General features: G+C 42.2%; 1 protein-coding gene and 1 non-coding gene across 2 annotated transcripts; both read right to left on the reverse strand.

Moving 5' to 3' along the window:
• Positions 1–1,826: 1,826 nt before the first annotated feature.
• TRNAT-AGU (transfer RNA threonine (anticodon AGU)) lies at positions 1,827–1,900 on the reverse strand. The gene has a single exon. It is a non-coding gene; the product is annotated as a tRNA-Thr (tRNA).
• Positions 1,901–5,944: 4,044 nt separating this feature from the next.
• Positions 5,945–24,999, reverse strand: WDR88 (WD repeat domain 88). The gene is made up of 11 exons (XM_055000264.1): positions 24,859–24,999; positions 23,135–23,245; positions 20,649–20,659; positions 19,133–19,196; positions 16,721–16,859; positions 14,603–14,732; positions 12,308–12,492; positions 10,159–10,241; positions 8,830–8,898; positions 7,780–7,872; positions 5,945–6,079 (listed from the first exon to the last, which is right to left on the reverse strand). The coding sequence occupies exons 1-11, from the start codon at positions 24,997–24,999 to the stop codon at positions 5,945–5,947; spliced, it is 1,161 nt and encodes a 386-aa protein (XP_054856239.1).
• Between the last annotated feature and the right edge of the window lie 341 nt (positions 25,000–25,340).

A 25,340-nucleotide genomic window follows, 5' to 3' on the forward strand; every position in this document is an offset into this window, starting at 1 on the left:
ATCACCGTTTAGGAATTTGTAATGCACAAAACTATGTGCACAAAAGATCTCACCAGTTATGGTGACCACAACCACACCACACACAAACAACCACCAAGCTAGTAATGGAGATCTTGTCTCCTTCAGGCGGGCCTGTAAGATGGAGATGTTCCGCCAGGCATATGGTTGAGGCCATCAGGGTTTCCATCAAATGAGCCTCTCTCTCGGTCTCCTCTATGTCTGTAGGGGGTATTGACCATCTACCCCCCGTATATGAGTGACCACACATGGTTAAGCCACACCTCCACCTCCATCAGACGTTATATGGTTTTTATACGGCGAGCAGGTGTTTTATTAGAAAGCGATGTTAATTTATTGTGATTGTATCTTGTATATTTTATCTTCTGTTGTGACCCGCCCTGAGCCTGCTTGCAGGGAGGGCAGGATATAAATATAAATGATGATGATGATGATGATGATGATGATGATGATGATGATGATGATGATGATGATGATGTAGGGGATAGCAGCGGATTTAATTTGGGAGGACCCTTGCTTAAATGTTCAACTCAGTGGGTGATGTTGACATGTATAAAACAGGACACAATCACTATCTCTCAGCCTAATCTGAGAGATCGCAAGCGTCAACGAGTATCATTCCATGCAAAATATACATGGGCCAAATTCCCTCGGTGGTAAAAGCAAGCAAACAAAAAACACCTTAGTGAGTTTCTTCCATAGCAGCCAAGAAAGACCACTGGAATATTGCACTGAATTCAGTATTACCTTCTTGGATAGATTATATTCTTTACTAGATGAACAATACAAAGCCATGGTCAAGGTAATATATGGGGAAGACAGGTGTTCTGCACAGCAGTATTAGAACAGTATGACATTCAAGAAGTACAGGGTATGACACTATTATGTAAAATTCAAAAGTAATTGATAATTACCCTGACATCATGGCTGAGAAAAGTCAGGTCTTTATTCAAGCCTTTGGGGAAATGTAATTTGCTTTCTTTGATGGATTCTAATCCAGCAGTTTCTCAAATTGCCGTACCACAGATATGACAATATGAATGTTTCCTCCCAAGCAAAGTCTGAGTGGGCTGAATCAAGATTTTGTAAAGCTAAGAAGTAAAAAGAGGCATATTTTAACGTTAGCAAAACGGTGTGCCAGACACCATGCCTTTCCAAAATACTTTGACAGTAACGTGCAAATGAACTTTTTCTAAACATCCTCTTTGGCATTCTGAATAACAGCAATGAAACATCCAGGAAATAAGAATGTTGCCCAGGACAAGTTGAGGTTGAATTTCTTCATACAGCACAATTTTTAAAAATGTGCATGCTTATCTTCATTTTTTTGCCATTTATAATACTGAAGAAATATATTTTTAGTACTGAAGATGATTTATTATATGAGCTGGCATAAAATGCATTAAAAAAACAAAGATAAAAGACCCACTTTCAGTCATATACTTTCTTTATATATGTTATATATATATATAACACGTGTATATGACAACAAAGGCTGGTAAACTGCAAGGGATCCTCTGGCAGGTTCGAACCCCGGGACACGATTTTGTTGGGGGCTGCACTAAACAGCTCAGGCCGGTCGCTTGCAATGCAATCCCATGCACAGGTACCCCAGTCTAAACCCGCTGGTATCAGTGGGCTTAGACTGGAATAACTCTGGCTAGGATTGCACCGTCGGACGTGTCCCTAGACACACCTTTGAGAGAATCCCTGCGAGCGAAAAGCAATTGCTGCTTGAGCAGCAGTGGAGAGGGTGGGCATAAAAATAACGCCCATTTTGTGGACGCAAAACAGACGCAACTTCCCGAAGGCACCGCTGGGATTCGAACCCAGGATCTCCTGTTTACTAGACAGGCGCTTTAACCAACTAAGCCACGGCGCCAGCCGCTAGCATGAGCGGCTTTCCTGTATCTTAGAAAGCCTCTAACTGCAAGGTTTTTTTTTTTTAATTTTTCCCATTCTTTTCCATCGTGCCGCCGGTTAAAGGCAAGATAGGAGGTGGAAGTGGGGGGAGAAAGTGGGAAGAGACACGGTGGAGACGAGTCAGCGCCCCGAAGGCGGAAACCCTGGAGAAACTCACGGCAGCTGCTCACTTTAGATAGGCTCGCTGCGTTGCATTGAGCATCCTTGGCCTCCTTTTATGGAACAGGCTGTCCTCAACTCTTGCTTTAAAAACGTCACCCGCTAATGTGCAAAAATGCATTAATTGCTTTTGCAATGCGGCCAGCCCCTAAGCAGTTTTAAGAGGCGACACAGTTCCGGGTCTGCAAAAGAGTGGTTATGGGGTGGGCAATTACTTTTTCCAAAATTCACTTTTTTTAGATACAGTTATTTTTTTTTCTCTTACAAGAGCAGGATTTCTCTTTGAAGAGAAATCAAGGTGCCCTTTTGTAACTGCAGCCCTTGCAGTTCTTTTATGTTACACACCCCAGGGTGGCGCTCTAGGAAGAAGGTAGGAAGGCTTGGAAGGTCACTGCCTGCCTCTGAGCATCTACAGAGTGAAATTTTGCAGAACCTCCCTTCCAGCCCCTCCTCTCTTCAAATTTCTCTTTGACCGAAAAGGAATTGATTAGAAACAGACTCCAAATTCCTAAAAAAGAGGAAAAAGATTGTTGGGTTTCAGAGAGAAACTGGGTAAAAAGTGATTTCGAGAAATTCTCTTAATAGCCATGTCTGCGACTGAGATTATCCAGCTACCACTGATTGTACATGATAGCAATAAAATTGATTGGTCTGTCGGTCGGTTGGCCTGTTGGTTCCACGTGCACGCTACACACACGAATGCCAACTCTCTGTCTCCTAAGGCTCATACTAATGAAGCTATGTTGTGAGGATTGGACAGCGCCAATCCACTGCACTTTAGTGCAGCTCGAAATGAACACACCAGCTCTAGTGGCGCTCACTTCTTCATTTGGAATGCCACCGAATAGTCCTTTAAAAGCCCAACTGCTAGGCCGTCAGCAGAGTGGCAGATAAATACAGCTGTCCCACTGGTCTCACGGTGTTCTGGGAAAGTGTAGTTCTGCTTTCTAAACTGAGAAGAGGCGATCGTTCTAGATGAAACTAATCTGGAACGAATTGTGCATGTTTTAAATACTCTGCAAAATAACCTGAAGGACCTGCTCCTCTCACATCACCCTGCCCGACTGATGAACGGTGCCTGGGATAACCAAACTTATCAGAGATGGAATTGGTTGGGATTCATAGGAAGGCTTTCTCAACACTTCCTTCAAACTTTGGAACTCCTTTCCACTGGTGATCGCTAGTTGTTCGATGGACATGAAGCCGAGAAGGAATTAAGTAGTTCCTCCTCAATTGAGTTCTCAAGAAAGGAATGCTCCAGGGCCATATTCACTTGTGAGAGGAAGTCAGGATCCCGAGCCCTCCCACCCTGGGTCCCTTGTGCCGTGAATGCCGAAGTGGGACGATCGGGTGCGATCAGAGAGGCGTCTTTTTGCTGGCTTGGAATTTATGATCGAATTGTTTAAAACCCTCGTGGGGAAGATCCCTTTGGAATATAGACATTCTTTCCGGTGTAGCAACAAGCTGGGAGTTCTAGGGCTAGCGAAGGTAAGACGTGACTGGTGTGTATTATTGTGCCTGGTGTGTGTTATTAAGAGGCTCGGCTGAAATTAAGTCATTCACTGGTATGTTCTCATGTAGACGGGCCGTTAGATGATGACTGGCCCATCTCATTGAGTTCCAAGGTGACATCTTGCCTCTATAGCTGTAAATAGTCAGGTACGCTTTGCAAGGCTGTCGTTTTAACAGGGCTTGTGCCTTCTCCGTTTGCGTCTGCCAAGCCTTGCCCTTATGGTCTCTGAAGACATGGTCCAACATAGAGAGTTTTTTGAGGTGGCTTCATATTAGGGTTACCAGCCTCCAGGTAGTAGCTAGAGATCCCCCGGAATTACAACTGGTCTCCAGGCCACAGAGATCAGTTCACCTGGAGAAAATGGCTACTTTGGGGGGTGGACTCTATGGAATTATGCCATGCCAAGGTCCTTTCCCTCCCCAAACCCTTCTTTCTCCTGGTTTCTCCAGGTTTCACCCCCTAGATCTCCAGGAATTTCCCAACTTGGAGCTGGCAACTCTACTTCATATTGTGAAAGTGACCATTTACCTTTCCACTGGAGATGACATATGGTTGCCAGCTCCAGGAGTTGTGCAGGTGGTGCCTGGTGAAGGTGGAGTTTGGGGAGGGCTGGGGATTCGGCATGGATGTGGTGCCACGCCCTCCAAAGCTGCCACTTTCTCCAGACGAACTGACCTCTGTAGTCTGGAGATCAGGTGTAATTTTGGGAGCATTCCATGCCCTACCTGGAGGTTGACAAAACTAAGTTGAGAGAAGTGTTTTTTCTACAGGCATTCCTGAGCAAGCTGAAGAATTTTTTGTTGTTGTTCTGGTGTGGGAAGGCCTTTGAGCTAGTTTGATATAGCAGCGATACCTGCTGTAATGCTAGCTGCATTTTATTTTCTGCTTCTGCTTAATTAGAATTGAATTGTTTGTAAAGATTCAATTGTTTAAAAAGTTTTGTTAGCTGCCTTAGGGGCCTGAGCAGGGCTTTTTCTCTGGGAAAAGAGGTGGTGGAACTCAGTGGGTTGCCCTCGGAGAAAATGGTCACGTGGCCACTGGCCCTGCCCCCTGATCTCCAGACAAGAGGGGAGTTTAGATTGCCGGAGGGCAATCTAAACTCACCTCTGTCTGGAGATCAGGGGTGGGGCCACCGGCCATGTGACCATTTTCAAGCAGTGCCGGAACTCTGTTCCACCGTGTTCCTGCTGAAAAAAAGCCCTGGGCCTGAGATAGCAGAAAAGTAGGTTATAAATATTCTAAAACTAAAGGACACAAAGAACACAAGAATCACATACAGTGCCTTATAAAATCCTGTTACTGCAAAACAATTCACTAAAAGAAAATTTTATTGAAATACTGTGCATTACAGCGGAAAAAAATACCAAGTTTGTTTTTAAATTAGAAAGAGTTCCCCAAGTTATTTACACAACTTAGTTCTCAAATACCAGTAACAAATTATGATTTATTCCATTATTAAAGTACTTTTAAAGCTGCTACGTACATACCAGACTGTTTTTTTCCTACTGCAAGTTCCTCATAAAACATGTTAAGAACATTGAATTTCTGAGCAACAATCGCCTGTTTTTTAAGCGTTCATTTTCCATTAAGCAATCATAACATTTCCAAAAGAGGCAGAGTTGTGCTGGTACTCAAAATATTAAATTCTTAACTTTTTTGCATTGTGAAAAATTTCCCTGCCACCAACATTTATTGTTATAGCTGAGGTCTTGAAAGTCATTTACAAGAGAAGTGTTTGGCAACAAATTACTATGTGCCCCAACATTCAATGCTGTGAACTGCAAACCCATTAAATGCGGAGTTTCCTGTTTGTACTGAAAAAGAAAAGTCCTTCATGTCTGACTGTTCTGTCTGTCTCGTGCGCACGTATGCCAATACAGTAGAATTTGAACATCTTTCTGTAACTTGCAGCCTGTGCTGTGCTAACACTGTTAGAAGTGGTTCACGTATCGCATACTGAATTAATATAGATCCACATCACTTTCTTTCTTCTCCCATTGCAATGGTGATTTTTTTCAATTGCACTTGAGAGAAAATCACACGGTACTTAGTTGTGTGACAGAATTTGGTAAAAGTCATTTTAACTTAACGGTTTCCCCATTTATAGGACATAACAGACAACCCAGTTCTATACGGATACCAGCATTAAGTAACTTGAAAAACGCTGCTGTGCAGTTGAGAAGGAAAGTGTTTGCCTTTATCAATGCCCCTTGGAATTTCAAGTGAAGAAACCGAACTAAAAAAATCTGAGTTCTACGTATGCAAGCAAATAAGCCCTAGAATTGTGTTTAAAAGCTGCCAGATAATGCAAGCATTTTAACACTGATTCATTTAGAGATCAGGAGGCAGGGAAGGAGGCACTGGTAAAAGATTCTTGTGAGTTTTCAGTCGACAGAAAACACATCTGGTTTCCACTTTGTCTTCCTTTTCCTGGAAGATCAAGAAGGGCTTCTCACATTCTTCACACTAATTTCAAAAAACGTATATATCAATGATTCAAATGTAATAGGCATTTTCAACACTAAAAGCAAACTAAATAGATCAATTTTGGAAAGCCTTTATTTTGTGCTGTTGTGATGCCTTGGCTTGTTTTAATGGTGTTGGCCTGTTTTTTTATGGTTGTGTGTCCAATGGTTTTGTTTTTAATGTATGTGTATTAATGGTTTTGTATTATGATCTTAGCTGTAAGCCACCTGGATCAGGTCTCTGGAGAGGGAGCATATACATTTCCTAAATAAATAATGTTGAAGTACTAAGCAACAGCTAGCAAGCAGCAATGGGTGTTCACAGAAAACTGTTCTACAAAGAAAATTCTCCTGAACTATTACTAGGAGGGAGGGGGGTTTAGCAGTACATTATTTTGTCATTACAGTTATATTTATACAGTGCACAATAAGTTTGAGATACCTTGCAAAGTATCTTTGAGGAACAGAACAAAGCCTATTGAGAGAAATCTATCAGGTTATCAGCACACATAAAATGCTGTTAACACACCAGGCACCATTTATTTGCTAGTATCCTAATAGCCCAGGTAAGCCCAGTCTCATGAGATCTCAGAAGCTAAGTAAGGTTGGCCCTGATTAGTTCTTGGATAGGAGACAACCAAGGAAGTCCAGGGTTGTTATGCAGAGGCAGACAATGGCAAAACATCTCTGAATGTCTTTTGCCTTGAAAACCCTACAGGGTCACCATAAATGAGTTGCATCTTGATGGCACTTTATACCACCATACATGGACAGTCTTTGTGGCTGACCATATTTTGGAGAGTGGATTTAGTGGTCAGGGTAACGTGGGAAGATGTGCTAGATCTTCTCTTGTTTTTTCCCCCAACAGAAATACTAGCATGAAAGAAAACTTGGCTTTTCAGTACCTATAACTATAGCCAGGGCTTTTTTTCTGGGAAAAGAGGTGGTGGAACTCAGTGGGTTGCCCTCAGGAGAAAATGTCACATGGCTGGTGGCCCCGCCCCCTGATCTCCAGAGCGGCGTGGAGGGCAATCTAAACTCCCCTCTGTCTGGAGATCAGGGGGCAGGGCCACCAGCCATGTGACCATTTTCAAGAGGGTCTGGAACTCCGTTCCACCGCGTTCCAGCTGAAAAAAAGCCCTGACTATAGCTAATTCCCACCTTGCTTATTATAATCCCTTGAAAAGATCTTAAGACCAAAAACAAAAAACATTTCTCAGTGTGCACTTCTGTGGTCTGTTCACACACACCCAGGATCGCAGTGCAACAAGAGTCGATGAGCTTTAGCATATCTTCTTGTAGAAATAAAAAATACCCTTGGCAGAGGGATGTTCGAGCAAAATGGCAGCAGATTTTTCTTGCTACAAGGAAATGTGCTAAGGAAGGACTATAAAGTTTTGCTACATCTTAGATGACTGTGTGGAGAAAGGATAAAGTTACTTTATAGTGTGGAAAGTGTAGCTTTGGTATACTCAAAAGGCATCCTCGTTTATTGCTTCTTCCCATGTTCCAGGCTTCAGACCCGATATTTAAAACAGGTTTCTGGTTGTGTCCTGGTGCAAATGGAGCTCTGCCGATTTGGATATGAGCAGATTCAATGTGACCATCACCAGTTTTGCTCACAGGATCCTGGAATCCAGTTAAAAGGACATGTGTATATTTACCGAAACAAGACTAGTTCTCTTTCATGAACATACTGACCTTGGCTAACTTGGAGCCTCTTGCTTTCATGGCTTGTATTACCACAGGGATGTCATGAGCATTTTCAATGTCCCATAACCTCAAAGTAGAATCCTAAAACATTAGGAATATTTCAATAAATTAGTTGAATTATGGCCCCTCCCTGCCAATAATTCAGCTCTTGCTAGCAAGTACAGTTTCTGAACGCATTCCTGCTGGGGGCGGGGGGGGGAGTGTCCAATGTAAGAAATGTTTCCACAGATCTTCAAAACAAAATGTTGTATCCAGGGCTTTTTTTTCTTGGAAAAGAGGTGGTGGAACTCAGTGGGTTGCCCTTGGAGAAAATGGCCACATGGCTGGTGGCCCTGCCCCCTGATCTCCAGACAGAGGGGAGTTTAGATTGCCCTCGGCGCCTCAGCGGCGCCGAGAGCAATCTAAACTCCCCTCTGTCTGGAGATCAGGGGGCAGGGCCACCAGCCATGTGGCCATTTTCAAGAGGTTCGGGAACTCCGTTCCCCCGCATCCCCGCTGAAAAAAAGCCCTGGTTGTATCTGTTTTCATTGAATGTCCTACTCCCAACTGTTGATCATATTCTACTTTTGCTCTGTGAATGTCTTACCTAGTGATTATGTTGTATTCACTTGCAGTCTGTAATCAGCCTTGGATCTCAGTGAAAAGATGGAATAATAATAATAAGAAGAAGAACAACAACAACAAAAAGTCCAGTGATGCCAGTGGACTTGGAAGGGTGTAACTCTGGCCATTTCTACACGTCCTTCACCCTCACAGAAAATCGCACAAAACTTACGGAAAGACGACATCTTCATGGCACGATTTTCCATCATGACTCCATTTTGTGGCACGATGCCATAAATCGCATCACGAAATGGAGTTGTGATGGGAAATCATGCCATGAAGACGCCATTGTTCCGTAAGTTTTGTGAGATTTTCTGTGAGGGAAAGACATGTGAAAATGACTTCTGCTTGGGATGGCACTCTCAGAAACTGATTTCCAGAGTCATACCAAAAATCTTAAAGTGTTTTTTTCTATAACTGCTTATTAACTGATACCTTTGATGAAGTAACAATCAGCTTCTTGTTGCTACTGATTGCAACATCTGTCACCCAGTGTTCATGACCCTACAGACAAACAATTTTTCAGCGTTAGGATAAAAGCAGAATTCCCTTATGAATTTTAGCTTAGGTGTTAAATCAGTTCCTAAGATGAAATGAAATACTTTCCAATTTCAATTTTTTTTTCCTCTGAAGATGTTATCTTTTATGAATTCTGAAGAAAAATGTACGTTAGTTTATATCTCAGTTTTTTATAAAAACACTTTGCTTTTTTCAGAAACTAATAACTTTTTTTACAAAAATAAATAAAACTGGCAATTTCATAGCACTTTAGATAGTTATAGATTTCACAATGGTTATGAAAAAAGGAAGTTTTATGTTCTTTCTAGAATAGATATTCTTCTTATAGCCAGTGACCTGGTTGTGTTCTCGACTGTAAAACACAGGCTTCAATCTTTGTGTATGAACATTTATAAAAAGTGCTTATCAGTAATTAACTATAAACAGCACTATATAATCTTTGTGTTATGGTTATGTTTTGGTTATTAGACAACCACAACAGGTGATCACAAACCATCTTGATTTATTTAGCAACTGTAATTCATTTTCTGTTTCTTTCCTCAGGCCTTGTTCAGTGATTTGGTAGGCGGAGGTTACTGGGAGTAGCGCAATGGCAGATTATCCAGAAAATATTCTGATGTGCACTATCTGCATTGTTGTGGGCACTGATGAATGTTTTTATGAACCATAAAAGGAAAAAGACAGCTTTTGTCCATTTAAAATACAGGCCCTTTCCACACGTCCTTAAAGGGATGGCCCACTCGCTGAATGTTGGCGGCTTTTTCCCTTGATGCCAGACGTCTCTGTTTTCAAAACGGTTGCAGGCTGTTTGGCTTCTGTTTTTTCGGCACCTTTTCTAGGAAGGCACTTTTCTGCAGCCCCAGAAAAGGCACCAAAAAACGGAAGCCAAACAGCCTGCAACTGTTTTGAAAACAGAGATGTCTGGAGTCAAGGGGAAAAGGTGCCAGCATTCGGTGAGTGGGCTATCCCTTTAAGGACCCGTGGAAATGGCCACATACACAAATGCACACACACATCAATGTATTATAAACAGCTCATGTAAAAGCTATGTGACACTTTATTGAAGCAATGTGATGAACAGTAACAAAGAAAGATTCCTACATGGCCATTTAATTGTTTTGTGGAAAGAACTCGTTACATGTTTATCACCAACTGGGGGGCTGCTCCTGCCATTCCCCATAGTTGTTTAACTCTACGGAACCAAAATTAATTTTCTCTTTGGCTCAATGAAAGCTTGTGCAGTACCTTTAAACTTATCTTCTTATAGGCTTGTGTTGAATCCCAGACAACCACTGTTTTATCAAAACCACCTGATACCAGAAGTGATGCTGAAATATAAAATTAGAATGTCATAACCACTGCTTTGCATTCTTACTGTGCAGAGGTGCATTTGGGCAGGAAAGACCTGGCCATTAACACAGCTTAAATACAGCATTAAAAGCATTATTGCAATACAACACATTATCAGAAACTACTCTCTGAAAGGTTTTAATGGGTTCAAAAGTGAAGTATGAGTTTATAGATGGTCTACACATTCAGGATTATGTGACACACCTTTGCTGGGAATGCACCACTTCAGACGACTGGGGCAGGATTTGCATGTTTCCTCTTTGGACTTACAAAACTAGCATATTACTCCTGTGAGTTGAAATAGATTATGTTTCGAGTGGGTACGTCAATTGCAATGTCACACCAGTCCAACAGCCTTGTAACCCATCAGAATATAAGCAGAGTCCTGCTGGATCAGACCAGTGGTGGTCTACCTATTCCAGCATCCTATCTCACACAGTGGCCATCCCAAAGACTTGTTTTTCAGTGTATTTTTGCAGGATGCTGTAAAGTATTCCACTCACTCAAAATGTTATGATGTAGCCAATAATTACTTATTAGGCAATACATGACATTGGAGTGCAAGAACAATCAATACAGATGACAAAGGAAACAATAATTCATCCCGTTCACCAGCTAATGATCTTGCTGAGCAGGGCCGGTTGGACAATAAAATGGCCAAGGGACAAGCCATGTAGCCTCTTGGCTTGGACCCAGCCAAGCAGTAAAAATTATAGACATAAGTTCACTTGTACGCTTCTTCCTATGCAGCTGCTGGCTGAGTCCAAACTGAACAGCATGGGAAGAAAGACGACACTTTTGCCACAATTGGCTGGGTCAAAGGCAACAAGTCCCTGTAGCATTGCCAGTGCTTTTGAGGCTTGCCTTGGCTTGCTTCTGGCCACCAACAGCCTTCTAAAGCTGTAGCCCACTAGGAATATTCCCAACAAGTTAAAGGGCAAATCCCCTCCTGTTGCTTTGGGATGGTGACAAGTCTACCCAGCATTAAATCAAGTCTGAATTAATAATGTTTCTGATTAGAGGTGGGTCCGGTCCGGAAAACGGACCTAATTTTGACATGATCTGGCCTGGTTCATGGTTTGCGAACACGCGGATTTGGGTCCATTTGGGCTGGTCCATTGGTTCATGGTCCATAAGTCCAGACATCCTGGTGCCGATCTATCAAGTCCCCAGGCAATGGAGGGGACGTCGGCAGACCTTTTGCAGACCTCAAAAGCTTGATTGGCAGCTCTGCCTGCCAAACAGAGAGCTCCCATTCTCTATGCGAGCAAGGAGCAAAAATTAATTCCCTAGGCAATGGCTGGAAAGGTGTCTGTGTGGTGAGGGGGCTCTTCTCCCACTCTTCTGTTTGATTTTGCCTCATTGCAACTTTTTGGTGCTGCTAGCCAATGCAAGTCGATTGGCATTTGCGACTTGTAGTGTCTACTGGAAGTTTCCTGGGGGTGACTGCTTTGGGGGTCGGTAACTCGGACATGCGAAATGCAATATTGGCCAAACTTGGAGGGTGGCTAGAAGACAGGCTGCTGAAGATTCTCTGTGAGTTTGGGTTCTCTGAGTGTGAAGGGGGCAGAACCAGGGCTGCTGGAAATGATGGACCAACGAAACAATCCGCGAACCGGGCTGGTCTGTGAAAAGTTCGTGTTCCATGGTCCATGAAAATTGATGGACCGTGCCCACCTCTATTTATGATCCTTTGGCTAATTAGAATGGAATGAATGCATGCAGCAGAAAAAGCCGCAAGAGTTCACATATTATATAGCTTGGTATTTTATTTCTCAGCTCAGTTATGTCCGCTTAAAGTAAATCTTAATGAGTATGTCAATTAAGGAGTGTTTTAGAAGGCTGATGAAAGAGCAATGCAAGCTATCAAGTTCAGTTTACTTCAATTATACAAGCAACCATTTAATCAGATGGAAAATCATTTTGCTTCGAAAGTGAGAACGGAATTAGCGGTGGCTTGAATGCAATCCTTGTGACTAATTTAGAACAAATATCTTGCATGCTTGTGCAAATACGTTCCAAAAAGTTGTTTTGTATAACTCACCATCTTTACTGAAAATGCAGCAGCCAATTATACCTACATGACCTTGTTCCAAAATAATAGGTCCATGAGAACGAAACTCCCCTGTTCTGACATCCCATAACTTTAAGGTTTCATCCCAGCCTGCTGTGCACAAATAATGACCATCCAAGGAGAAACAGCAATCTGAAATTGCATTGCTGTGTGCCCTGAAAGAGATGTAAAAAAAAAATCACTGCAACAGGATCCTGAAATGTTTATTGAGTTTACCGGTCAATCGAACACGAGAGATTTGACCCGGGTACTGGGGCTGTAGAGGATATCAAACAGCCAGTTACTGTCCTGCCAGGGAATTCTTGTTGCCACTGACATTATTATTCCCTGGTAGTCAGCTGCCTACTTCACCCTTGTCTCAGCCAGTGTGGCAGCTGTTGGAAATCCATGGTTGCATACCTGTAGAGTGGGAATAGGAGCAGCAGAGGCCATTGCAAAGCGCATTAGGCACAGATTTTTACACAACTTACATAGGTACCTTTTAAAAAAAAAGCACCCAGCACATTCCTTTTCTCCTGCAGCGCCAGTCCGTCTTCCCTACCAACATTGCTATCCTTTGGATAGATGAAATTTATCAGCAAACGAAATGCAAAATTTTCGTCTGTTTTTGTATCCGCCTCCCTATATTTTCACATAGGCTGTCTGCCCCTCCTTTTTTTGTTAAAGTGTCATTTGCAAGTTTATCCGGTCTAATGTTGGTTAGGTATTTTTTATATTTTTCAAGAGTTGAAAAACTTCCACTGGGGAGCAAGATGACATTAAAAGCCCTCAGCCAATCAGTGCAGGGCATGTATTACTTCTGTGGCAAACACTCAGAAATGGTTTCCCCCCCAAGTCAGGGCTTTTTTCCAGCAGGAACGCAGTGGAACGGAGTTCCCGGAACCTCTTGAAAATGGTCACATGGCTGGTGGCCCCACCCCCTGATCTTCAGACAAAGGGGAGCTTAGATTGCCCTCAGAGAACTGTGATTCTCGAAAGCTTATGCTACAATAAAATTGGTTAGTCTTAAAGGTGCTACTGGACTCTTTTTGATTAGTAACATACTTTGTAAATCACTCTTAGTGGGCATTAAGTTGACCTGAAGGGCGGTATATAAATCGAATGTTGTTGTTATTATTACAGTTCAATGACCAACACAAAAACGCATATTATTAGCCCATATGCATTTTGGCCCAAAGGCCTTCCTCAGAGGTCAATTGTGCAATCATTCAGAAACCAATATAGAAATGCTCCCGATGCTTTATCTCTTGTATTGTGTGGTATAATATAAATGTTGCTGCAGACCAAGGACTGCACTCACAAAATGCTCTTCATTTGGAAACCAAGCCTCAGAATACAATAAAGGAAGAGCATTGTGTGAGTTCTGTAAGACGGAACTGTCTCTTTCTTACCTGAAACCATATAGCTATTTTAAAACTCGTACTAAGCAAACATAAAAGCTAAAGGTAATCAATAGTGCAATCAAATCCAGTGCTGAGAACAGCAGTGGCGTTTAGGGAAGTTCTTTCCTAATGTCTGAATGTGGCAGGCCTATTGTCTTTGGCTTGGTCTATTACAAGCACTCTGCAGACAAGAAAACTCTAGAGATTATGATATATATTAAAAATAGGATTATTCAAATGTTCCATATCTGAAGTGTGATAGCTAAACAAATTTTCCATCTATTTTAAGGGCAGCTTTAACTGCACTAGTGTTTGAACATCTGCATGAATCAAAAAGGAAACACTTCAGCCCTTGCCCATTCTGTTTCAATGTCTTTATAAGCACCTGTAGAGGAGCCCCGTGGTGCAGAGTGGTAAGCTGCAGTACTGCAGTCCAAGCTCTGCTCATGACCTGAGTTTGATCCTGGTGGAAGCCGGGTTCAGGTAGCCGGCTCAAGGTTGACTCAGCCTTCCATCCTTCCGAGGTCGGTAAAATGAGTACCCAGTTTCCTAGGGGTAAAGTGTGGGGAAGGCAATGGCAAACCACCCCGTAACAAAAAGTCTGCCAAGAAAACGTCGTGATGTGACGTCCCTTGGTGCTTGCACAGGGAACTACTTTTACCTATCTATAAGCACCTCTAGAACTATCCTCACAACTCTCTCTCTGTAGTCTATGGGACATAAAAACGTTTTCCTTCCACTGGGTTGCACTCCAGGGTTTTTTCTTTGGGATGACTCTAAGGCTGGATTGAATAAATTCGCTTTCTCCTGCATACACAGGGTTTTATGTGACAAGAAAGAGCTTAACAATAGCCACATCATTAGCTGCTTCGTTGCTTCTTACTTGTCAATGGTGATTGTGGTGGACTGGGCTAGGATATCCCAAAATTTTAAAGACATGTCAGATGATACCGTAGCTATTCTCTGGTTGTGAGGATCAAAGCGACATCTTGTCACTGTGCTCTTGTGATGCTCTAAAACAAACAAAGACCTCGTAAGCTTGCACCTTTGAAGATGTTAAGTCTGCCAGCTCTTTGAGTTAGGGACATTTCATTAGACACGGACAAAACTACCGGCAGTTTTTGACAGCTACCTACATCTTGGTTTCAATTTCCTTTTCATCAATTGCATATTGAAAAAAAAATTCAATTTGCTGCAGTTCAGAAACGCAGGACAGGAACTCAGACCTTACTTCTTGCTCTTAATGTTGCATATACAAGTGAAATAGAACTAGTGTAATCTTCCCAAGTCCAAAGAAAACAGATTTGATAAAGAAAAAGGAAAAAGCAACAACAAATAAAAACTAGAAAAGCTGAAATGTCAAAACAAAAGAGAAACAGGGCAATTCAGTAGTGGTAAAACGCTGAAAGAGTTACTGCCTTCTATTGTTCAGAGTCTGTTTACCTACCCACCTACTACTAGATTTTTGCCATTTATAACCACACATCTGTGAAGTATCAAGGTGAGTCATATATCAAGAGTCATTGATGGCACAATCCTAAACAGAGTTATACATTTCTAAATCCATTGAAGTCAGTGGGCTTAAAGGAGTGTAATTCTCTTTAGAATTGCACTGCGAGGCTTTCAGATGTGCTCTGCAGTAGATTGCATTCTATAATTAAGCAAAAAAGGAGAAAGTGATAGCAAGATCAAACAATTTGGAAGTAAACAGCATGTACACCGGTCCGATCCTTCCAAGTGGATGAACAAGGCATCTGCTTGCAAGAGATCCATCTTGTGCCCCGGTCTGTATGAGAGAGCTGAAGGAGAACAGTTGGCAATTAAGTCAAAAGAACACAGTCATGGACCACTAGACTAATGAAAATTATCCACTGAAATAATTTTTAGAAGATACAAATTAAACTTGCATAACTGATGAGCTTCCAAGGAGCTTTTATTGCTGGCCAGGTGCGAGAGGAGCCCCCAGGAGGCAGTGGTAGATTCCTGTACTGAAGTGTCATTAAGGAACTTGGTGATAGCAAACGGCAAAGAGAACATGAAGTTCTAATGATCTAAGAGCTTCTACTTAATACTTTCAAGGCAGGGGTTCTCTCCCTCTTGAACTGTCCTCTCTGTGACAGCAATAAAATAATAATGAGTCAAGAAAGGTTTCACAACCTGCGTTCTAGTTTGGGTAGTTTCACATGAAGAGGTTGTAGAACATTTATTTATTTTACACACTTTTATCCCACCCTTTCTCAAAGGAGTATACAATATTCACTCCAGTTTCTCTCTCAGCAACCCTGTACGGTAGGTAAAGCTGAGTGACAATGATTGGTCCAAGGTCATATCCTGAATACCATGTTGTGGAACTTGTTATCACAAGTTCTCAGTATTACCACTTTATATAGCCTTAGTCCTGGAGTTATTTTCTCCTGTCATAAAGACCATTACCTGCTATCTTTTTGCTCCCAGACAGCTAGACACAGTTTTTGCCGTGCTGTCCCATCTCTCTATAGGAAAGGGAACATGAAGTTATTTTTTAGCTCCTTTCATAAAAAGACTGAGCACAGTTCAGGCCTTTCTTGAAAGCAGATTGGATGAACATTATCAACTGTGATAATTGCAATATGCATATATCCAGGGCTTTTTTCCTGGGAAAAGAGGTGGTGGATCTCAGTGGGTTGCCCTCAGGAGAAAATGTCACATGGCTGGTGGCCCCGCCCCCTGATCTCCAGAGAGAGGGGAGCTTAGATTGCCCATGGAGGGCAATCTCAACTCCCCTCTGTCTGGAGATCAGGGGGCGGGGCCACCAGCCATGTGACCATTTTCAAGAGGTTCTGGAACTCCGTTCCACCGCGTTCCTGCTGAAAAAAAGCCCTGCATATATACATCCTTATGCAAACAGACAAGGGCACAGCATAGCAGTCCGGCACAAAATCGCTCCAAAATAACAGCAAGAAGCAGATGTGTCTGAGACTCTCTCCCCAAGCATAAAGAAAAGCATATTAACCCACATTACCTCTGACGTACACCACGTGTTTAGCATTCGCCACATCAACCAGGCATAGCGCATTTTCCATATCTGAACCACAGACAACGTGCTTGCCATCATGAGAAACATCACATGACGTTAGAAGGCCATCCTGCTCAAGAGACCACTGGAGAGACCACAACAGCTGTTGAAAACATGCTTTAGGGGTAACGATCAGCCCAGGTCTAATCCCAAAGATAAGACTGTCTGAAGGCTATGGGACTTGAATTAGACTTGAGTTAGCTCATTTCAATGGGACTTGCACTGCAATCCCGACAACACTTCCCTGGGAGTAAGCCCCAGCTAATAGACCCGAGTAGGATTCTGAGTAGACCCATTTAGGATTGCTGTCTTAGTCATGACTAGTTTTAGCTGGGTTGAAGGTTTTAAACATGTACATGACATGAAAACTTATTAACTAAATAATTTTGTTCTAGATCCATTAAGGACCAAAATAGATGAGTCTTAAGAGGCTTTTTGTTTTATCTGAAATGCAGGTGTTGGTAAGTAGCTATAAATTTGACTGGGTCAATGGCAAGAGGGGAGGGGTGTGCATAACCCCTTTCCCCATGTGCTGTTTTTCAAATCAAAATGGTCCCTCGTCTTCTTTTCTCTTCACAAGGTAAAAGAAAGTACAAGCAGATTCTGCATCTGATAGGGTTGCCAGCTCCAAGTTGAGACATTCCTGGAGATCTGGGGGGGTGAAACCTGGAGAAACCTGGAGAAAATGGGGTTTGGGGAGGGAAACTTCCTGGATATTTTTCATTCAATTCTCTCTGAAAGGCTTAAAGAACCCTGAGTCTCTCTAGTCATTGCTCTGGGTGACGCCCACCTATAATCTAAACGCTTTTCCAGTTCACAAATGTTGTGGCTCAGGAGGCAGTCAGCCAGTCTGAAGTCTTTCAAAACCGGACCCAGCCTTACAGCCATTTCGTTCTTTACCTCCTTAGTTCTATGAACAAAAGACTTGTCAGGTAGCCATTAGCCATATGGATGGCAAATCTATTTTAAACAATAATTTTGCTTTTATACAGATACAGAGGAAGACCAATTAAAACTGCAAAATGGAAGTTCTAAACGCCTCTGTCTGAAGAGAGTGTGCAAAATTACAATGTCTGTGACTTTTTAAATATTAAGGGCATGATCCATTCACATCATTCCTTCTCTTTGTGCTGCTCTTATGTATGTAGTCTCTCAGACTGGCTCCTTTCCCTATCTACCTCTCTCCTTCCTATGCACGAAATCCTGAGTGCACTTTATTGTGTACAAATTTTTGTGGATGTACTTTATGCTCCTCTTTAAATATTCAATTATTTATCTCTAGGAAAGTTCTATGGTATTAAACAAGATGCAAATTATTCCCCCTCCCCCTTTCTGTTCAAGTCCTTAACTAACTTGCCCAAGATTAATTCTGGTTGGAATTGACATCAAATATAAACACATCCGATTGAACTCATTACTATCTTTTATAATTACTATTGTTTACTGCATTTTTTTTAAAACAGCAGAGACAAAACACTTTAGTAATGTAAAAAGGTCTTCAGAGCATAGAAGAGCTCCTTTGGGAGCCACTGATTTGAAGCAAGAGAAATGATGGGGTGGGAAAAGAGTTTAATCTTTCCATACCACTTTCCGATGTCAATCACCACCCGAGCAGAGCCCAAACACTGATTACTGTACAAACTTGTAATATGCCCCTCCTCCTGCACAATTCCACCCATGCATACAATGGCGTGAATCACAAAAGAAGGAAAAGGCATTTTTAAAATTAACTGCACTGTATCACAACAATGGTCTGTCTTACTACTCAAGCTTGGGCCCCTGGAACTCAGTGGGTACAACCAGGGCTTTTTTTCTGGGAAAAGAGGTGGTGGAACTCAGTAGGTTGCCCTCAGAGAAAATGGTCACATGGCTGGTGGCCTCGCCCCTTGATCGCCGGACAGAGGGGAGTTTAGATTGCCCTAAACTCCCCTCTGTCTGGAGATCAGGGGGCGGGGCCAGCAGCCATGTGACCATTTTTGTTCTGGAACTCCGTTCCACTGCGTCCCCACTGAAAAAAAGCCCTGGGTACAGCACATGCTCAAATTCAATCCTGGGCATCTCCATTTAAAGAATTTTAGGTAGAAAACAGCATGGAAGTCCTTTCTCTGACTGAGATGCGGGAGAGCTACTGCTAGACAAATAGACCCACTTGGTATAAGGCAGTTTCGTATGTTCACATGGTGAAGCTGGCCCATGCTTGGACCCTGTAACCAAGCCTCTTTCCCTCCAGGGATTACCCTGCCCCCATGGGGTACCAGAGACATGATTTCTAAGGCAAACTTTTAGTTCTGCCCTAAAGTGAAATTAAATCTTAGTTTGTAGTTGAGCAAACAAACTTGTTGAAAAATCAGTGCGTACAAGCACTTTTCCGGTTTCCATATCCCATGCCTTCAGTGTTTTGTCATATGATGCAGTTATCAACCTAAAAACAAAGCACAAGATAGCAAAATTAATTTTTATACATATACTTCATGTTCCCTTCTTTCCTAGGGCCCGCAGTGCCAGAAATCACCCACCTCTCTTCATGAGACTTAAATGCTCTTAAGTCTCTGAACGGCATGGCTGCACTTTTGTGAACTTTGACCTGTGTTCTCCCTGTGCGTCTGTGTCTTTCCAAGGTGCATGGCAGGCAGCTATGAAACGGGTATAGCTAGCCACACCCAGCATGGGCACAGAACAAGATGGAAAACTGCGCCCGTTACCCTTCCCTCTGCCCTGTGGCTACCACAGATTACAGACACCCTGTGAGAACAGTAGAACTGCTTGCAAACTTCAGTCCGTAACTGATTTTGCTTAATAGATTCTATGTAGTTTTCTGATGATGAGCAGACAGGGAGCCCCACCGTGTTGCTCAACTCAACTGTCTTCACAATGAGCACAACCCATGCCATGAAAAACTTCAACTGCCCATTTTCACACACGAAAACCTCTGTTAAAGGGACGAGACATTTTTTTCTCCAGGTTGTTGGCAACACTCTTCGTAAGAGGGAAAGTGGGTTTTCCACCACAATACATGAGGATCGAGGTTCTGCATCCAGGGCCTTGCTATTTAAGAGTGCATACATGGGAGGTCTTAATTGCTCAGTATTTTCCTGACTTTAAACGGGTTTGGAGTCATTCACAGAACCATCATAAGAACACTTTTCTAGGAACTGGATAAACCTGGGTTGGATTCTGATTAGATCTGCTCAGTATTGTTTCCTAAGGTATTTATGCAGTTATGAATATTGAGACTAGTTTTTCTGTGTATTTTGCAGCAGTTGATGTTGCTTGGAAAGCCTTTTTTCATTGTCAAAGCGGTAGAAAAACATATTATACAACAAAACCATTTACAAAACCTGATAAATCTGTGTTTACAAAATACAACATTTACAAAACCTGGTAAATTTCTGTGTAAGAGGTGCTTATATCTACAGTCATAACCGTTTATCTTTCAACACCAGCCATTAGACCAAAATAACATTTCTTCCTGAATATCTGAGAGCCTATGAACTCTCATCAAAATCATCATTTAGGCTTTTTTTAAAAAAATGAACTAGTACAATATTTTCCACATCACTGTATACACATTGTTCATAAAACATTTAAAAGTTAATTACAGTAATAAACATTAGAAAGCAAGAAATGTCAAACACTGATCTTTTGACAACGAGAACGGCAATTTTATTATTGATTTTTGCACGTATCTTATTTGTAGCTAGATAAAGTTACTAATGTCTCTTCTATTTCAATTAATATGTCATAATGCAAAACTGTTTTTATCATATATGCTTTGATATTTTTGAATTAAAGCAGTGTAAAGAGTGTTTTGTAGAAACTAAACTTAACCCTTTCCATGTTCTCTACCAAAAGTTGCCAGCAGCTCCACCGACACCTGATTTTCAGCTGCAAGGCAAATAAGAGTGGAGATGAAAGGAAAGCACAGGACTGTCACATAGGACATCTGGTATCAGTTGGATTCATTCCATGCCCCTCATCTCTCCAAGCAACTCTGCATCTGTGCAGCTTTGTCCTCAGTCTACTGTTTGTCTGTACAAAAGATGGAGAAACTACAGGGAATGCACCTAAGTCCAGCCATGAGGCAACAAGAGTAACGCCAGTACCTGAAAACCTTGGCCACTGAATTTCTTTGCTCGGGTACTGATTCCTGCAGTTCATGTCTGCTTCCTTCTCTTCACTTTTGGTTTCTGGTTGGAGCACCAAATCAGGATTGGAGAGGCCTTTGTTCAGATGCTTGCAATACTTAAATTCAGGGCTTTTTCAGCTGGAACGCAGTGGAACGGAGTTCCGGCATCTCTTGAAAATGGTCAAATGGCTGGTGGCCCCGCCCCCTGATCTCCAGACAGAGGGGAGTTTAGATTGCCCTCCGCGCCACTGGCACAGAGGGCAATCTAAACTCCCTCCTGTCTGGAGATCAGGGGGCGGGGCCACCAGCCATGTGACCATTTTCGCTGAGGGCAACCCACTGAGTTCCACCACCTCTTTTCCCAGAAAAAAAGCCCTGCTTAAATTGTATGCATACCTACTGCATTAAGGTAAACTGCTGGAGGGACTCTATAACCCTACTAAAATTCTCACTTTGGGGCACATCTGCAGGTGATTTCTACTTCTTTCCTGCCTGCCACAAGTGTGTCTTTTCATAGTTCTGGAATTTCCCCCCTCATTTTGCATTGTAGCTAGCTTTGCTTGCCTCTCCAAGACAGCCTTCCAACTTGTGTCAACCTTCATCTGCTCTATGCTCACTATCAGCATGTGTTCAGCAAGCCTCAGACATCTCAATTTCATAGCACATGTTCATCAGGGAACTATGCAAAACTTGCCACACACCATGCACAAATCATTTTCCATTGGGGAATAAAGGGCTGACGTTTTTGTAAAGTTCTAAGTCCAATGAATGAAACAGGAACTTTCCTGGGCAGGATTACATTTTATTTGCTTAGGCCTTAATCCTTAAAATATTTTCCTGAGAATAAACCCCAGAGAATAACACTGGATTCACTTCCAAGGAAACTTGCTTGGGATTGCTAAATTTTATAATAATTTTTCCTCATATGTTCTAAGTGCAATTCAGTTAAACACACAATCGGTTCTGTTTCATTATTAATACTCAACGAAATGGTCACCTTTTGTTATCTGGACTCAGACAGCATTCTGAAATGGGTCCAGTGTGCTCTTCTTTAAAGGTTTGAACAGGGACAAGTCGATCGATATCCTTCAGTAAATAGAGAGGCTTGATTACAATGCTGCCCTTTAAGTCAGGAAAACAATAATGTCTGTAAAATACTAGTAGAAGCACTAATTTTTCATTAGAATATTTCTAACAGTTCTTCTTATAAACTGAGTATAGAATTTGGGGCTTTGAACTGCAAAATGGATTAGACTTGTGGTCAATTTAACTTGGTGTTCTCTGTCCAACAGAGACCAATTCAGAATACTTAAGGAAAAATGCAACCGCACACATCATAAGTGGTATATTTTATTCTCTACCATCCACTGCTATTTTATAGAGTCTTATGTCCAGAAACATCAATAATACCATTTTGTCTATTTTCCATAGATAGCCATTAAGATTATTTGCCAAAAACCTATTATAACGTAAGCCCCTGCTCACTATGAGGTAGATTTTCCTTCCAAAATGGTCAAGATTGCTTGCTATGGCTGGACAGCCTCTGGTGGTGTGTTTCTGGGAATAATCTTAAATTCCTTTTATCTCACACACTTTAAAACATATTTTTTTTTGGCTTATATCCCAGTCCAAATATTTGGTAGGGGAGAAGCAAGAGCCCAAGTCTTCTCTAAATGAAATAGTACTAGAGGCTGAGTAAAGTTAGAAAGGAAACAGTAGGTTTATTAAACAGGCAGGGTAGGTATATAGGTAGGCAGGAAAGAGAAACTGAGGTAAGTTTTAATTGTAGAACAGAATATTCCACAAGCAGGCACAATAATCTTCTTAAAGCTTAGTTTCAGTAGTTATCTTAAAAGTGAGAGGTTGGTCGTTTCAGACTTAGGTTAATTTACCAAAGTTCCTTCATAGATTTCACTTTACAGCTTAGGTGCTGCACTTAGTAAACCTTTCATTTAAAAGCCCATTCTATCACACCTGTCTTTGTAATCACATTATATACACAACACATCATCAGATCTTGTGCAAATGAAATCTGCAATCTAATTATTAAGAAGCAGGAAAATTGCTATTTTAATTAAGCATGTGCCATAGTTTCAAACGCTTTAGACACGTTTTTAAAAAAATCTCTTTTGGAGCTTCACAAATTATTCACTCAACCTTTGTTTAAAGCTGATAATTATGCCTTAGATTTTAAAGCAATGTGATCTTGTTGTTTCCGGTTTGTGACAACTTACCCAGAGTTTCACTGTCTTGTCATAAGATCCTGAAATGATTTTTGTATCATCAAAACAGAAGTGACAGGAAGTCACAGCATCTGAATGTCCTTTTAAAATTTTTAAATGAATCTGGAAATGAACAGAACAAAGCCTTCGTTCTTTTTTTGTAGACTCAAGAGTCTAAATGAGAATCACAAAGTTGAAACAACCTAATTAGAAAGAGTTTATTCTTTTACACAGCATTCATTCTCATTCTCATTTGAAGCCCAAGTGAATGGTGTTTGCTTTAAATTGCTATGCTGCCAGCTTTCTCAAAACTTTCACATCCACATTTGGTATGTATTAAAAGCCTCCTTACTCAGGAGTCAGTTTACTCTGAAGAGTTCTCTGAATCTAGTTAGAGCAGTTGTCTTGAGGTAATTATTTCCTATTCATAGGGTTTGCTATCAAGCATTACAACCATACTGGAAATTAGAGCAGACAACTGAGAATACTGCCAATTGTTTGTTACTTCAAAGCAGAACACAGCTCAACTCAATTGAAATACATTAATAACTAATGACCCCCCTTCCACCTTAAGTTTTGGTCTCAAAGCAGGCTGAGAAACAGTGTTTCTTAGTGGTTAGACTAAGATCTGAGTTCAAATTTTCATTGTAGCATAGAAGCTGACTGGGTGGCTTTGAGCAATCACACTCTCTCTCTCAACCTAACCTACCTCATAGGGTTGTTGTGAGGTAGAGGAAAGGAGAACAATGTTGTATAGCCAGAAAGCTGTAGCACAATAGCATAATACCCAGCCAGGTGCGGATGCAGCCTAATACTCTCTCGTTTATTCAGTTTTCTTCCATCCCACCCATCTCACAGGGTGTTTTGTTGTGAGGATAATGACAAATCGCTGTGAGTGGGCATTAAGTTGTCCTGAAGGGTGGTATATAAATTGAATGTTGTTGTTGTTATCATCTGATCATGTAAGATGAGGATTTTGTGTGAAGCTATAGACCCCAATATTCATTCCTTGGAATATCACCCTTTAATCCCACACCTTTTCTTTGCGCACACACCCAGATTGTACCCAGACCCCTAAATTTTACTTTCTCACCTAAGACCAAAATTTATACACTTTCTAAGGTTGCCAACTTCCAGGTAGTGGCTGGAAATGTCCTGGAATTACAACTGATCCCCAGACCACAGAGATCAGTCCTCTGGAGAAAATGGCTGCGTTAGAGTGTGGACTGTATGGCATTATATCTCTGAAGTCCCTCCCCTCCCCTCCCCAAACCCCACCCTCTCCAAGCTCCATCCCCCAAATCTCCAGGAATTTCCCAACCTGCAGCTGGCAACCCTATGTCCTTGCCCATTTTTAGACTGTCTCGGGAGCCTTTCTAGGGTCACCAACTCCAGGTTGGGAAATTCCTGGAGATTTGGGTGGCGTGGAGCCTGGAGATGGTGGGGTTTGGGAGGGGAGGGCAGGGTATAAAATCATACAGCCTACCCTCCAAAGCAGCCATTTTCTCCAGGGGAACTGATTTCTACCAGCTGGAGATGTAGTTCTGGGAGATCTCCAACCACCACCTGGAGGCTGGCAACCCTGCCCTACACAGGCATCCACTCCCCTCGCCCAGGCTTTTCCCTCTTCCCATTTTTGTTACTGTGGTTGGTCCTAGTAAATAGGTATATTAATGCAGTGTCCGCTTTAGGAATTTGGACCACCATGGTTCCCTCCTCGCCGGGTCTCCTCCCACCTGAAGGAAGCTGGCCACAATGGCTGCATTTGCCTTCCCCTCTTGCACCTTGGCTAGCCTGTTACGGTCTCCCTCCTCCTGCCGCAGAGAGACAGCTAAAGGGTCCAAAGCAGTCCTCCGAAGGCTCCCTGGTGGAGCCATGCCTGCCCAGGCCTCTGCTTGTTGCCATGGGCAACCCTTGGATTTCCCCCACAGGCCACCGCCCCTGCTCAGGCCCTTAGCAACAGGCAGGCCTGGCCTGCCTCCCTACTCCGTTGCTCAGCGGGCCTGATAGGAGTTGAGACCCTTTGGCCCGCTTCGCTCTTTTCCCTCGCCAGCTTTTCTTCTCTTTTCCAGTGATATACATCAAGCACCCCTCCACATATACCCTGGCCGAAATATATAAAGTTTCAAGGCACACCCTCCTAAGCCTATTGGATTCCAGTGTATTTGGGAGGGTATAAATCTGCTTAGAATGGCACTGTTTAGGAGGGGGTTTTTTG

Source organism: Eublepharis macularius, chromosome 16 (assembly GCF_028583425.1).
Source record: "Eublepharis macularius isolate TG4126 chromosome 16, MPM_Emac_v1.0, whole genome shotgun sequence".
Lineage (NCBI taxonomy): Eukaryota > Metazoa > Chordata > Lepidosauria > Squamata > Eublepharidae > Eublepharis > Eublepharis macularius.